Source organism: Sinocyclocheilus grahami, unplaced genomic scaffold (genome assembly GCF_001515645.1).
Source record: "Sinocyclocheilus grahami isolate Dianchi unplaced genomic scaffold, SAMN03320097.WGS_v1.1 scaffold142.1, whole genome shotgun sequence".
NCBI classification, from domain to species: domain Eukaryota; kingdom Metazoa; phylum Chordata; class Actinopteri; order Cypriniformes; family Cyprinidae; genus Sinocyclocheilus; species Sinocyclocheilus grahami.
In genome coordinates, this window is record NW_015505321.1 from 1450627 (window position 1) to 1467902 (window position 17276).

General features: G+C 33.8%; 1 protein-coding gene across 1 annotated transcript in view; it reads right to left on the reverse strand.

The window, feature by feature from the left end:
- LOC107591511 (tenascin-like) overlaps positions 1-17276 on the reverse strand; it is a 58468-nt gene that overhangs the window by 10896 nt on the left and 30296 nt on the right. Inside the window, 7 exon segments of the mRNA XM_016280668.1 lie at positions 1286-1564; positions 2390-2675; positions 4937-5247; positions 8107-8382; positions 10036-10467; positions 12377-12769; positions 14880-15161. Of these exon segments, the coding sequence (XP_016136154.1) occupies positions 1286-1564; positions 2390-2675; positions 4937-5247; positions 8107-8382; positions 10036-10467; positions 12377-12769; positions 14880-15161 (2259 nt within the window).

A 17276-nucleotide genomic window follows, 5' to 3' on the forward strand; every position in this document is an offset into this window, starting at 1 on the left:
ATCAACAAAGGACAGTGTTGAGGAGGTAGCGGAGTTGTGTAGGAGTTTCCCAACCAAAGCTTATATCAAACAGCAGACATCTAAAATAACGTGTAAACACAGGACATGTTCATCTGTGCTTTTTATTGTTATCTGCATGTGTCCTATGACTTCTGGTTAGTATTTAGTTTTGTGACTTTCTAGATCAGTTTGTAAACTGCAAAGGAATCCGCAGCTGAAGCAACACATGTAAATGTATTTTTGCTGCAATCAAAATTTGGGGAAAAAATCTATCACACTGAAATAAATATATATACATATATACACACACACACATATATGTATATATATATACATATATATATATATATATATATATATATATATATATATAACTATGCAGCCTTGAAAGCACATAAATATAGTTGAGAAGCAACACTGCATTATGTATTAAGACTTTAGACTATTTTGCCTTACTGTACTGGGAGATTGTTTTTAAGTATCAACATTCACTGCACAAAATATAGTACTTCTTTTTTTATTGTCTTTTTAAAAAATGGTTTTCCAGAAAAATCAGTGTCTTCTCTACACAAGAATTAATATTCACAATTTTCCAAAAAAATAAAATAAAATAAACAAAAATGAAAAAATGCATTAAGTAGTATCTCTCTCTCTCTCTCTCTCTCTCTCCTTTATTACTTTTTTAAAGATGCATATTGATTTCTGATTTTTAACACTGATTTTTCTGGAAAACCATTTGAAAAAAAAAGTGGATTAAAAAAAAGAAGATTAAAAAAAATGCATTAAGTAGTATCTTTTGTGCAGTGAATGTTGATTGTTGTGCAGAAAAACACTGACAACAGCAAAATGTGTGTCCAAATATAAACTTCTGAAAAATGACGAAGGAAACATCAATGGACCACAACACAACATTTAAAAGATTTCGTTTGCAGCGAATAAAACTGTGATTTTAAAAGGGGTGACCAATCAGAAGCAGCAGCTGGGGCAAGAAAAGTATATTGAGCATATTGAGTGTTTACTGTAGAAACTGTACAATTCGTCAGGTTTTTGTCATGGCGTTGTGTGTGTCTACAACACATTAACAGAGAGAAACCATCACACACTTGAACATGTCTTGTGCATACAACCCCTGAAAAAAACTGCAATAGCAGTAAAATATTTGTTACATACTAAAACATTTAGCTCTTCAACAAAAACTAAAAACTATCAAGCTTGGGCAGTGAAACGTTTAATGTGAAGGAGTGACGTGCAGTTGAAAAAAAAAAAAAAAAGCAGAGAGCGGTACCTGTAACAGCCACTGTGGTGATTGGACGAGACTGTAACCCATTCCCTGACACCCCGGTCACACTGACCTCATAGCCAATGCCAGTGATCAGGCCCAAAACATCCAGTACGGTCTGGTTCCCCGGCACTACGAACTCTTGCGGCTCCAGCAGCTGGCCAGAGTCCGACACCTTTACCTGAAAATGCCTGAAGCCCTCAGAGGAGTCTGCCGCCCAGGACACCCGAAATCCGTATGGGGTAATATCCGAAACCGTGAGATTTTCCACTCTAGGTAATGACACTGCGTTACGTGGTACAGCATTCATTTGGGTCCCGTGGTTGCAGTGTTATAGGAGGGGACAATACAGGGTGAGGATGTATAATTGATTCTGCAGTGATTGCAAGGTCAAAATAGCTTGTTGTATGTCAAATGTTTCTCATCAGTTTGTCAGTATTAAGCTATTGTATGAGCTTTGCATTCTTGGTTTCTCCATGTAAAATAATAGAGCATTCAGTGGGTGCAATGTTAATGTCATTAGACAACATGAGCTCAGACTGATGCAAAAATGAGTTTCCACATTGCAAATACTACTTTCTTTTTCTTAAGCAGGGCAAGTTAAGTTTCAAACTGAAACTGCATCTGAACACAAGCCATTTGTAATATATCTATTGTCTACGAAAGCGCCTGAAACTAAAATCTCAGGTCACTGAATACAACGCAAAACCACAAGGGAAAAAAATAGCTTTTCAAGATCTATTTACACCAAGACCAACATGACAAATTATCACAAACCAGTAAGTAGAAAAAAAAAAAAAGTGTGTGTGTATGTATGTATGTATGTATGTATATGTATATATATACAAATTAAATCTGTTTTTGTTTTGGACACAGACAAGAGGATCCAGTTTTATATTTTTACAAAATCTCACTTGGTGTAAAAAGGCCTATAGAGTTATTAAAGTAACCATGTAAATTATTACATACATGCAAGTATGCTAAATAAATAAATAGTCACAGGCAGTTTCAGAAATTTCCTTGCAACTAGTTCTAACCGGATGCAAAAATTGTTAGTTCTGTCAAAGTTCTGATTTGTTGTGATAGAAGCATGAAAAACTTGCACAGTACCTGTACTGGTATTGAAGGAAACTGCTGGAGTTTGACGGCCACGAGACAGACCATAAAACACTATATCATAAACCGTAGAGTCCATAAGACCCGTGACAGTAAGGTTCCTCTCTGCACCTGACAGCCTGAGCTCTACAACATCATACAGCTGCTCACGGTCAGTGACACGAGCAGCAAAGCCATCGAAGTGGCCTGACAGTGTGCTCCAGGACAGCGTCAAGCTATTCGGCCGTGTTTCAGACACCACAATGGGGCCCAATTTAGGCTTCGGCTCTGGATGAATGAAAAAGAGTATTGGGTATTGTTACGAAACTTAACGACAGCTGAAACAAGTGAAAACTGGAAGTTTAATACAGTAGGAATATGCTGGGTTATTTGCTTTAATGTCTATAAAAAGCATCTGTGGTTTGCAGTCAATTGCCACAGCAAACAATTTCAACTCAGGACTCAGAATTATAATTAAATATATACATGTATGTGTGTGGGTGTTTGTATACACATACACACATATACATATATATTGTAAAAAAAATGAAGCCATATTGGAGTAATAAATAAAAGTAATTTTTCTTTGCAAAATGGGATGTTAAAAAAAGCCTGGATGTTTTTGAACATTGTAAATGTTTTCATAACTTAACGGGTATGTTAACAAAACATTGTGAGAACATATTTTTGTTAGCTGGGAAAGTTGAGCATACATCTTGTGCACTATTTTCCCCACCTAACAAAAATATGTTCTAAGAACGTTCTACTAATGTTCCCAAAATGTTATTTCAGAACATTCTCTGAACATTCAAAACGTCAATGTTTAAATGAAAAAAAATTCTTTAATAATGTACTCAATTAAATTAAATAAAGTCTAAATTATTTAACATTCATAGATTTTTTTTTTTTGAAACATTTTAGTTGGACAGTCATCCAACGTTTGTTAAATGTTACTTGTTTCAGAACCATCAGAGAACATTTAACGGTAACGTTCCCATAATGTTTGCAAAATGGGATGTTAAAAAAAGCCTGGATGTTTTTGAACATTGTAAATGTTTTCATAACTTAATGGGTATGTTAACAAAACATTGTGAGAACATATTTTTGTTAGTTGGGAAAGTTGAGCATACATCTTGTGCACTATTTTCCCCACCTAACAAAAATATGTTCTAAGAACGTTCTACTAATGTTCCCAAAATGTTATTTCAGAACATTCTCTGAACATTCAAAACGTCAATTTTTAAATGAAAAAAAATAAATGTTTCTTGGTTATGCGAACATTCCATTTTCTCATTTTGCATTATGAAAATGTTACTTTTGAATGTTCTCTGAACGTTCTGAAACAAGTTATATTTAAAAGCATTAGATGAACGTCCAACTAAAATGTTTTTAAAAACATGAATATATAAATAAAGTTTTTGTGCTAACATTTTGAGAACATTATTAAAAACCGGATAACTTTGAATGCACGTTCTATTAACGTTATGATGTTCTCTGAATATTCAAAACATCCAGTGTTTTAAATGTTTAAACATTTTTCTTGTTATTGCGAATGTTAAGCGAACATTCCATTTTATCAATTTGCAAAAATTATGGGAACATTACTGTTAAACGTTTTCAACTTTGACCAAACAAAAAACACTAAAAATACTGCATACAACTTGTGCACTATACTCCATGTCCACTACTAACAAAAATATCAATGTTCGTAAAAATTTCCATTAAGTTAAGTAAAAGAAGTATGAAGTATGAAAACGTTATTTCGGTGTTCTCTGAATGTTCAAAATGCTTTAAAAACATTACACTCTCAGAAAAAAAGGTACAAAGTTGTCACTGGGGCGGTACCTTTTCAAAAGGCACACCTTTGTACCAAAAGAGTCCATAATGCAACCTTAAAGGTATAAGCACCTAAAGTGTACATATTAGTACCTAAAAGTACCTAATTTTTGAAAAGGTACCGCCCCAGTGACAGCTGTTGTACCTTTTTTTCTGAGAGTGTATTGTGAACATTAAGGGAACATTTCATTTTCCTATTTTGTAGGAAAATGTTATTTTTCTGAATGTTCTAAAACAAGAAAATTAGATGAAAATCCATAAATATGAATGATGTATAAATAGTTTTTGTGCTAATGCTTTGAGAACGTTATTACAGACCAGATAACTTTGAATAAACATTACTTGAAGAGATCCTTGCCAGAACGTTATGAGAATATTCTCTGTTAGCTAGCTGTGCGTAACAGACTTCATTTAGTCACGAGTGTCATGTACAAGTCGAACCTGACGCAACATCTTGAGGCACCAGATTTCAACGTGCACAAGCAGAAGGTAAAAGTTTCAGTGATTTACATCTTCAATTTTGCATGTTTCTGACACAAAGCTATCATATGACTTCAGCAGTAAGACTTCTAGTCCTTGAGTTATATAGATCCATTTTAGAGAGATTTGCAACATATGAAGAAGGGGAAAACATGCGGATTTGGAATGACATGAGTAAATGTGATCTTTTGGTTGAACTACTGTACTCCTTTAAGGCCTGATTTATCATTTCCAATATAAACAAACGGGGGAAAACAGCAAGGAAACGAGAGAATTGCAGTTACCTGTGGTGGCGACAGCACTGACGGAGTCTGTTCTCCTTCCCTTCACGACTCCAGTGAGGTAAGCTATATAGTCAGTAGTCGGCCGTAGCCCAGTGATTTCATACGACTGTGTGCTTTGTGACAGATTATATTCGACTGGCTCCCGCTGCCAGCTAGAGTCTATAATCTCCAGGATAAACCTCTCAATATCTCCTCTCGTGTCATTCCATGAAATGGAGAAGCTCTCTGATGTAAAATTAGAAACATACAGATTGCCAACCACTGGAGCACTATCTAAAGGGAGAAACGGTTATTGGAATAGCGCAGTTGCACTTCCTGTAAAATATGCATAATTTGCATGTATTATTTCTGTTTAACTGAGAAACTAATGACAGATTAATTAAAGGAAATTGCTTTTCTCCTGTAAGAACTGCTATGAATACTGACTAGTATTATGGATTAAGTTTTATGATGCACCTTGCCGGATTAGGCCTGTTTCCCATACCCCGCGTCTGCAGCATGCAAACAGAGCATATTTATTTTTGCATGCAAGCATAACATGCTTTCTTATGTAAATTAGGTTTCATGATGATAACTTTTGTAATGAATATCATAAAAAAATTATAAATAAGGCAATTCAAAAATGATAATTTGTTTGATATTAAAGAACATACTCAGTATAAGACAGAAATCATTTAATTTTCTGTATATGCTTTGCTTACACGCTGCAGATGCAGGATGTCAAACACGAAAGCTGGGCAGGAAACAAAAGCAGAACAAATGTTAAAAAAGGATAAGAAAACAAAAGAATGTATTTTTTTAGTTATGAATTCTGAGGCTGTTTTGTTGTTTTTGTTCACTGTAGTGTCAAAACAGGTTAACAAGAATTCTGGGTTAGTGCATATGAAGCATTTCATGCGCAGTATAAGATAATGCTTGGATGATGCTATTTTACGATTAAACTATTTTAATCATTTGATTATTTAATTATTAAATGTAATTATTAGTTAATATTTAATTACCTATTATTTCAACTAGTGTGATATTTTATAAAAAAAATTATTATAATTTATTAAAATACTGTTTAATGAATTTTTATTGTTCGCTAAATCATATTGTTACTTTTATTACATTAAAGCATTGATAATTAAAACAAAACAAACAAAAAAAGATCTATAGTGTTATAATGTGAAAGATTAGCTATCAAGCCAATAAATAACTCATTTAATTTTTTTTTGAAAGTTAAAATGTTTTGTTTAATAATAGCTGAATAACTTTTAATAATTGTTTAATTTTGATTTTTACTTAAAATGATCTTTTAATTTGATTTTTTTTTCTTAAAAAGGTTTTTACATTTTTTTTAATTAATTACAAATTTACAATTAAAAGAAATAATTGTAAAATAAAAAAATCTAATTAAAACATTGAAAATATAAAAATATATATATTTTCAATACAAAAATATTTAATTTTCAATGGTTTACCTGCATATCATATGATGATTAACCAGCATCAGAGACATGTGAACATGCAAAAATGTTGCTAAATTATTGAAATATTAACCTATACTGATTGCACTATATTTTATGTATAATCATTTTCTATTCTTAACTGTTTTAAATTCATTTTAACCCTCTTAAATCTATTTTTTTTTAATAATTTTCAAAGTTTTAAATTCCTTGTCTTATTGTTGTGATTATTTTTTTTATTCTTTTTTCATTTATTTTATGTAAAGCACTTTGAATTACCATTGTGTATGAAATGTGCTATACAAATAAACTTGCCTTTCCTTGCCTTGCCTATAAAATATACTTACTTCATAAAATATTTTAGGCCAAAGGTTTGACTGACAAAAAATGTTTGGAAGCCCAGACATAGAAAGTCCTCAAAATCAACAAAAATCAAAATGGACCTTGCACATTGCTTCAATATTAAATCAAAAGTTGTTTGAAATGATGCAAGTAGATGATGAGATCACAACAAAGTGAATGAAATTCTATGTAAGAGGATGAAATATGTTGCAATCACTGCAGCTCATCAAAACTCACCACAATGTGGTAAATGTGTGAGATGGGTTCTGGTGCCATGCATTTGGGCAGCTGGATGAAATGGATGATAGGATAATGCTGGACAATGATTACTGTTCAACACAAAGCTTTGATTTCAGTGGAAGGAAATGAATGGAAACACAACATATTCTGTGCCCCAACGCAATCGACTTTGAGGACAGACCGACACAGTGGCTGGAACAGTAGAGGTGACAATCAGTTAGCTTTGTTAAAAGAAGTCATTTCACAATCAACAAATTATGATGGACACCATTAAGTGTTCGTTCATCATTCTCAACGGCCCCATGCAACAAAGATGTTTGGGTTTCGTGAAAAATTAAAAGGAAACGTTAAAGCACAGAAGCGCCTGCTTGACACCACAGCTCCCAACTAGAAAAAAAAAGGTTGGAAAGAGAGAAAAGGTGAAGGAAAGAAGGCATGATAGATAATGGATGTCCCATCCTTTGTGAAAAAGAAGTGCACTTAATTGCACTAAATGTGCACTTGTAGTGTGTGCCAAAGCTTAAACCTATATATTAAAAAAAATAAAATACTTGAAGATAATATAATATTAATCAAATATTAATGTATTTAGGATAATAAATTACTTTACTAAGCATCATTTTATTATGTAAAATTATTAATATGAAGTATTATAGTAATATAATATCAATATATTATAATAATTATTAAGTGTAAGAGTATATTTAATATGTAAAACAATACAAAATATATTATTCATATTGAAGCATTATATTAATAATGTATATTTGTAACATTTCGTACCATGCAAATAATTGTAACATATATATTCTGAAATATATTCAGTTAATATGTGAAATATTAGTATAATATTTATGATAATTAATTAAATATAGGGACACTGCTAATAAGTGCTTATTTTATTCAGTATATATATATATAACTTCAACTAACTGCATTTAATATAAATTTAAACTATGATTCTAAATTCTAAATGCAAATGTGAAAATGAAAACATTACATTCAGTTTGCCCTGAAGTATATTTCCGTAATAATTACTGTTTAAAAAGTCTGCTAAAGTGCACCTCTTTTTCAGCAGGGATATCCAAGTAAGCAAGGGTACCTGTAGCTGCTTGAGTGTAGATCGATCCCAGGATCGAGCCCTGATGCACTCCGTACAGTGTAATTATATAGGACGTGTCGGGACTGAGCCCAGACATCCATAAACTACGTGCATCACCAGATACCGAAAGGTCCTGTCTTTCTGGACCTGCTGCATTTGCCACTTCAATCACAAAACTGTCAAAGGCAGAGTCATCCTCAATGGTCCAGGACACATTGAAGCTATCCCAAGACACATCAGACACACTCAGACTGCCAATCTGCGGCCTCTGCTCCTCTGACGGACAAAGAAATCAGACATGAGTTATTGTCACTGAAATTAATTACATTTGCATAATGAAATGAGCTGAACTTGCCAGTGCCACTGGCGTAACGTAGTGACAGATAAAACAGTTAATAGATGGAATGAAATGATATGGATAAAGACATGAGGCACAGAGAGACGGTGTTCATTCATGTTGAGAAATAATCATCCAGAATGATCAGATAAAACATTATATTCATTGTATCATGCTATAATCCCAAGGGGAGTCTTCTCATGAAAAGTACAGAAACAATTCTGCAAGTGTTTTGCGGCACTAGAGGTACTGAGATCATATCTCGGGGAGTAACTAAAATGTTAAGTGAATATGGGTTTGATTGGAGAAAATGCATTTTGAACAATATTTGATGTTTAATATACACTACAGTTCAAAAGTTTGGGGTCGGTAAGATTTTTAAAATGAGTCTTTTCTGTTCATCGAGGATGCATTTATTTGATCAAGAATACAGTAAAAGCAGTAATACTATGCAATATTATAATTTGAAATAACTGTTTTCTATTGTAATATATTTTAAAATGTAATTTATTTCTGTGATGCGCAGCTGTATTTTCAGCATCATTACTCCAGTCTTCAGTGTCACATGATCTTCAGAAATCATTCTAATATTCTGATTTGCTGCTCGAGAAACATTTCTGATAATTATCAATGTTGAAAACAGTTGGGACGCTTAACATTTTTGGAAACCGTGATACTTATTTTCAGAATTCTTTGATGAATTTAAATATCAAAAGAACAGAATTTATTTGAAATAGAAATCTTTTGTAACATTATAAATGTCTTTACTTTCACTTTTTAGGGTTATTATAGTTAACTAAAACTAAAACCATAAAAAAAAAATTCATCAAAATTAATAAAATTTCATTATTCCATTTTCATTATTTAAAAAATAACAACATTAATTAAGATACAATATTTTTTATAAAAACATTTATCACTTTTGTTCAGTTTAAGTTGAAGTACTAAATAACTGAGTAAATTAACTAAAATAACTAAATGATCTAAAACTAAAAACTGAAACTATTATATATATATATACAAAAACAAAACTTAAAATGAAAATTAAAAAAATATATACAAATAAAATCTAAATTCAAAATGATAATCACAAAACTATTAAGAGTATATCAAAGTATATTAAAAAAATAACACTTATTTAATGTGTCCCAGTTGAATAAAAACATAAAAAAATTTACATATATTACTGACCCCAAAATTTTTAATGCTAGTGTTCAACTAAATATTTAGCATGCACAAAATGACACTCGCAAGTGCGACAGCAGACAATTATCAACAGTGTTTCAGTTCTACTGGACTGCTTTCATTATAGTCATGGTAGTCCACATAAACCAAAGCCCACAGCCATTTTTCAAGCAAACTAGGTGTGGTTTCTTGGTGTGGACCCAAAAATAATTTAAACTAACCAAATAAACCGAACTGTGACGTCAAAAGGACTTGGTTTTTAGTGTAAAAACACTATTTTTCCACCAACCGTCTTACGCCTGCAGAACTGCTCCCAAGGGATAGCTTTTACTTTTTAAGAATGACTTTGAATGAATGAATGAGTGGATGACGGATGACTGTGGTTTCTGAAGCTCATGTCCATGTACCTGTCTTGATGTGAACATTGACTGGTTGGGATTTCTCGCCCTCCTTCATCCCACACAATGTAATCTCATAAAGCGTGTCAGGGTTCAGTCCATCTACATGGACCTGCCTGGCTTCTCCAGACACTTCAATAACACTGTCTTTGGACTTATTTGATGTTGAGTTCAACTCAACGATGAAGCTATCGAAGGCTCCATCAGGAGCTGACCAAGACAGCCTCAAACTATTCCTGCTCACATCGGTGACGTTTAGGTCACCCGGAGGCCCTTGATTCGGGTCCTCGAGTTCATCACCTGAGGCTTCAGCTTTAAAATCCTCTGTTAAAAGAGTGGAGGTAGAGACTGATGGCTGAACCTCCTTATGGAGGCTTGGTAGCGTTGTTGAAACACTTGTGAAGGTCAAAGCAACAACATCAGGAGAGGTAGACTTTGGTGCTATAGAGGAAAGTATTCAGTGTTTTTAAGGTCAGAGATTAAAGACAAGACAAAATTAGCAGAGATTTACCTGTAAAAACAAGAGGTTAAATAATCATTAACTAACTGCACAAAAAAAAAAGTAATCTACCATTAATCTCCTGTTTATCCTGGGAGGTGGTTTTCTGATTTGCATGATAAATAACTGCAAATTCATTTCTTTTGAAATAATCAAAAGTACATTTTATAATTGTTTTTAAATAGTGTGATGGTTAATCATACTCTAACTGTAGTGCCATGAGGGGCGAATTCACTAAACAAGCACTTTAACATGAGTATTTCCTCATGTCTGTCATAAAAATAAATAAATATGTTACTTAAAATAAAATAAATGTAAAAAATATATATTTTTATAAACTAAAATGTATATACATACACACGCGCGCACACACACACACACACACACACACACACATATTATAAATAAAAAATGAAAAGATCCTATATAGACAAAAAAACATAACTAATAAAAATGACAAACACACACAACAAATTACAATACCTTTGACGAAAATTAAAATGAAAACGTAACATACAAAAATAAAAACTAGGCTAATATTATCTCACTGATATTAAAATAACACTGGTATTTGTCATTGTACGCCAAAATTCAAAGAGAGAAAAAAACTAAAAGAAAATTATACGAAATGCATAGCAATAGCACTGTGAAGTGAGTATTTAAAGAAACATTTCTTAGTGAATTCGCCCCTCAGTTTTTCAATGTAAGCTGAGGTTTGAGTTACACTGCATGCAATATATCTCATTTCACATGCAAATGATGTTACCGCTTATTTCAGTCTACATGCATGTATCTGAAAACATCTGACATTAATGACCATGAGCCATTAATGGCTGAAGTTTCCAAGTAGTCCACTAGAGTGGAAGTACATGGGATGCTTCAGGCTGATGGATAATCCATGCAGACTTCAAGATGTTTTGAGAAAAGGACATGCATGAAGTCGATTTTGAGAGTTTTAGCAAGTCACAAACAATATTCAGTGCTTATCAGCCTTTCATGCATTTTTTACCACACAGTTTAGTTTGTTATGAGGATTAATAATTTGAACCACTGCAAAAACTTGTGGATTGTGGATCTCCTTGTCTGAGCCAATAAGCAGCTATGTGCACTAGACTGGGTGATATGCTAAATATACATATTAAGCAAAAATATAAAATACTGGAAAAAAAGAAGCAAAAATAAAATAAAATATCTCAATAGCAAAAACAGCATTAAAGTTCAATGCCTGAACCAATATGATTTATGGAAGTCAAGAAGCCTCTGCATGGCATTTTTATATAGTAGGCTATATGTACGTAATTTTTAGGCATTAAAATGTTTGGTTAAAAGTTAAACATTTATTTAAATATTGTAGTAAATATTACTTAAAAGAAATATCAATTAAATTAATTCAATCAATCAATCAATAAATATTTGTCTCAGGGAAGTCATGAAAGTTCCTGCATGAAATTTTTATGTATTTATGTAAAAAAAAAAAAAAATTTGGATACAATGATTGTTAAAATGATGGCTCCTCTTATTGAAAAACAAACAATTTTTTTTTTAATTAAATATTGTAAAAAATATTGTATACCGTTAAAAAGTCTGAAAAGTATCAAAGTATACAATTTTTTTTGTTGTTGTATCACCCAGCCCAAATACACATCCATATCCTGATGCATCATCATGCACGTCTTTGCGCTCTACCATATGACAAATGGGAGCAGTTGCATATTGTATGTCATGCAAAACTTGTGTCATTCCATTCTTAAACCTATGAGTTTCACAAAAAAACGTTTTACAGTACATTTCTTAAAGTTGCAATGGCGCTAAATCAAACAGATGACGTGAAACCCAAAAGAAAGTTTATACCTGTAACTGCAACTGCTTCTAGTATTGAAGATCTTTGGTTATTGGATATTCCATAAAGCCTTACTTGGTACTCCGTGGAAGCCTTTAGGCCACGGATTTTAGTGTCATTCACCTCCCCATGGAGATGAACCTCCTCCTTCCATTTCCCTGAGAAATCTTTAAGTTCTACAGTGTAACTATCATAGCCAATGTGTTTATTTGACTCCCACACAAGATCAAATCCTTCGGATGTGACATTAGACAGAGTCAAGGTGCCAGTGGGATCCTCGTATCCGCTCCCAGAGAACGGGATCTCTGAGTTGTCGAGAGACACAAAGCTAATGACATTGTCATCGGTGCCTTTGGCTGAACCGAGCTCAGGAAATGTGTTCGCTAGATAAAAAGTGAAAGATGCTACAAGAAAAAGACAAAAACATATGACACTTGGGAAACGACATGATAGCACGTGCAAATCCCTTCATTCAAGACCAATATCATCTTCTAGATGGTTTGCTTGGTTTATCAGCAAAAAGCCTCACACTGTTCCCTTACCAGGTGCAACAGATTAAGTTTCCTGAAAATGAAAATCCACACAATTACAGCTAATTGGGCATACTTGATGTTTAACATACAGAATTTTGACCAATGAGATTGCATTGTGGGTGGGGCTTTCCAGAAACTCAGATTTACATAAAATAGGGTGACCATACGTGCCATTTTCCCAGGACGCGTGCGTCCTTGCCAGGATTTCTATATTACCTAAAATATCTCTAGAGGTTTTGGCTTTGTTTGCATGTGCAGACCGATCGGTGTATGACATCAAAATACCTCGAGAGCATTTTGAAAGCATAAGGAACCGTCTGTATGGTATTTTAATGTCATACACTGATCGGTCTGCACACGCAAACAAAGCCAAAACCTAGATATTTTAGGCAATATAGAAATCCTGGCCAGGACAATGGGAAAATGGCACGGATGGTCACCCTACATAAAAGAGCTTCCGTCCTTTATGGTGTTGCAGCTGGTTTGGACACAGTGTCATAAATTAAGACCAGAAACATACTTTACTCAAGTGCACAAACGCAGAAGTGAATACTTGGCCAATGCACTACAAGTATGCAGATCTGTTGAACCTACTAATAGTTCACCCAAAAATAAACGTTTGCTGAAAATGTACTCACCATCAGGCCTGCACATGTTAAAGCATGTTAGATGAAAATGTCCTCACCCTCAGGCCATCCAGGATGTAGATGAGTTTGTTTGTTCCTCGGAACAGATCTGGTGTAATTTATCATTGCATCACTTGCTCACCAATGGATCCTCTGCAGTGAATGGGTGCCGTCAGAATGAGAGTCCAAACAACTGATAAAAACATATCAATAATCCACAAGTAATCCAGTCCTTCAGTTAACATCTTGTGACGTGAAAAGCTACATGTTTGTAAGAAAATATCCATCAAGGCATTTTTAACTTCAAATGTCACCTCTGGCCAAAATGTACATAATCCATAATTATGCTTCCTCCAGTGAAAAAGTGCATCCCCGGTTTTCCTCTCACATCAAAATCCACCGACCTATTTGTTTAGAAATATTTTGGACTGCTTCCACTTGTAAATGGTGCTTGATCTGTGCATATTTGTCTCCTGGTTCAAATGAGATGCCTTTTTCACTGGAGAAACCAATATTATGGATCGAGAACTCATATTTTAGAACCCTGTTTGCAGGGTTTTTTACAAATTCGCAGCTTTTCACTTCACAAGACGTTAATTGATGGACTGGAGTGGTGTGGATTACTTGTGATGTTTTTATCAGCTGTTTGGACTCTCATTCTGACGGCACCCATTCACTGCAGAGCATCCATTGGTGAGCAAGTGATGCAATGCTACTCCAAATCTGTTCTGATGAAGAAACAAACTAATCCACACCCTGGATGGCCTGAGGGAGAGGACATTTTCATTTAACATGCTTTAACATGTGCTTATGCATTGCACTGGCGATGACAATACAGTTTCCTTATGTTTTATACTTTTATCCAACTTATTTTTAAATGCTATACGTCATTTCCTGTGAACGCACTGGTTTTTGTCCAGCTAAAAATAATTGGAAGTGGCTGAAACACAAAAAACCTTGCACTCTTACAGTACATTAAAAATAAGGAGGTACTGTATAAACACGCCGATTTGCTCACCAAGTAGAGAAAATAAATGAAAATGTTTTTGCAATGTGCAATTCATTCATGTTGAGAATGCAACTGAGAACGAACTGCATTCTGACAGATTTTGGAGCATAACGCCATACCAATCAAACACAAAAAGGAGTGTTTGTATTCACGTACTTGCATAGAGTATGTTTCAGGTCTAAAACTGATGATTTTAAATAGATATTTAGGGAAAAAATGCATATAACAGTTAGTTATGATCAATTTCACAACACAATCTTTGTTGTCCACACCTGAAAACAGAACACTGACATTATCATGTTGGACAAAAGCAAACAAAATCAGCTTTACACTAGGAATCGCTCACCTGTGGAGGTGGTGATGGTGGCAGGAGCACTTCTCCTCCGCCCACGTTCTGCCACGAGGGTGATGGTGTAGCGCATGCCAGGGCTCAAGCCGCTCAGGGTATAGGTGGTTGCGGTAACAGGCAGCTCGACTTCTTCCCGTCGGCCGTCGGCAGAGACGAATGCTAGCCTGTAGGTGGAGAGCTTGGCCCTGGGCCTCTTCCAGACCAGTTCCAGGGTGGTTTCGGTGGAGTCTCGCACTTCCAGGTCGCGTGGCGGATCCAGATCTGTGTGGGTGGAGGTTCAAAATGACAGCACAAAAGATACATTCATGCCAGGAAACTGTGATGGCGTCGGCATTCAAGAGAATGGAATCAAAAAGACTGAAGAGATAAAGACTAGTCTGTCATCATCTATTCACTATCTATTCATGTCGCTCCAAACCTGTGTGTCTTTTTTGGAGGTTTTAGGAGAATTTTTGTGGTGCTTCATGTAATGAATGTGAGTCAGATGTTGTCAAGCTCCAAAAAAAAAAAAAAAGTTTTAACAGTCATACTGGTTTAGAAAGTCATATCTGGGTAAATTATCTCCTTCAAAAAACAGTTATATTCATGTTATTGTTCTTACTTTAACTTTTAGTAGGCATCTTCATAAGAAAAAAACAGCATGAACGTATATAAAGAGTGATGCACACCACCATATTTGAAAGATTAATTAATAATAGTCAAAATCTAAATCTGTTTTGCAGTGTGTTCACCTAGGATGCATTTATTTGATCAAACATATAGTGAAATATTATTACTAATAATATGTATTTATTTAATAATAATCAATACTTAAATGCATAATTACACTGTAACAAGGACACCTTAAAATAAAGTGTATACATGGCACAGTATTCATTTGGGTCATAGGAAGATGTATAATTGATTCTGCAAGGTCAAAATAGCTTGTTTTTTTTAAATCAAATGTTGCTCATCAGTTTGTCAATGTTAAGCTATTATTGTATGAGCTTTCTATTCTTGTTTTTTTTTTCATGTAAAATAGAGTACTCAGTGGGTGCAATAGAACTGCATGCAAAAGCAATGGCAAAAAAACTGTATGGAATCAATCTAATCATCCATCTGTGTTAAAGTCATTAGACAACATGAGCTCAGGCTGATGCAAAAATGAGTTTCCACATTGCAAATACTACTTTCTTTTCCTTAAGCAAAGCAAGTTAAGTTGCAAACTGAAACTGTACCTGAACACAAGCCAACTGTAATATATTTAATGTCTGTGAAAGCTTGCAAGCAAATTGGACCTATAAGAAGTATTATATATACTGTGTGTATATATATATATATATATATATGTATATATACACTGTATATATATTTAATTCATACTTTTATTCAGCAAAGATACATTAAACTGATTAAAAGTGACAGTAAAGACATTTATAATGTAGGAAGAGATTTCTATTTCAAAATAAATGCTGTTTCTTTTAACTTTTTCTATTCTTCAAAGAATCCTGAAAAAAATGTATCATGATATTAAACACTGATTAAGAACTGTTTTCAACATTGATAATAATATGAACCAATATTAATAATGGAGCACCAATAATAATCCTTAAAAAGACCTAATATGAAGATTGTTCGGTCATGTTTTATGCAAATCAGGGCTCTAGACTCATTCTTCCCACTGGTCGCTCTTTTGCGACTAACTTTCTCAGTTAGTTGCAGGAGGACATCATTTGGTCGCATTTTTTTTTTTTTTTTGCTGCAACATGGGATTAATCAATGCATGCTGATGAACTTTATCCTAGTTTATAGTTATATGGTAACGAGTGTTCAACATTCAACCCGTTCTTTTTCATCAGTATTATTTGTGATTTCAATTTTGTGAACGGGAATTACTCTTTTGCTGTGCACTGTAAAAAATGACCATGAATTTAACGGCAAAAGACTGTAAAAATGCTACAGTAAAAACCTGTTAAATGGTTAACGGTAAATTCACCTACTTTATACGGTGAAAAACTGTATTAAACATTACATGTATTGGACATAAATTTTACAGTAGTATACCGTTTTTGGAAGTGACGAGTGTTCAACATTCAACCCGTTCTTTTTCATCAGTATTATTTGTGATTTCAATTTTGTGAACGGGAATTACTCTTTTGCTGTGCACTGTAAAAAATGACCATGAATTTAACGGCAAAAGACTGTAAAAATGCTACATTAAAAACCTGTTAAATGGTTAACGGTAAATTCACCTACTATATACGGTGAAAAACTGTATTAAACATTACATGTATCGGACATTAATTTTACGGTAGTATACCGTTTTTGGAAGTGAAAAAGACCGTATAATTTACAGCGAAAAACTGTAAATTAACATTCCCAGAATTCCCTGCGTTACATTTCAAATTTGATGAT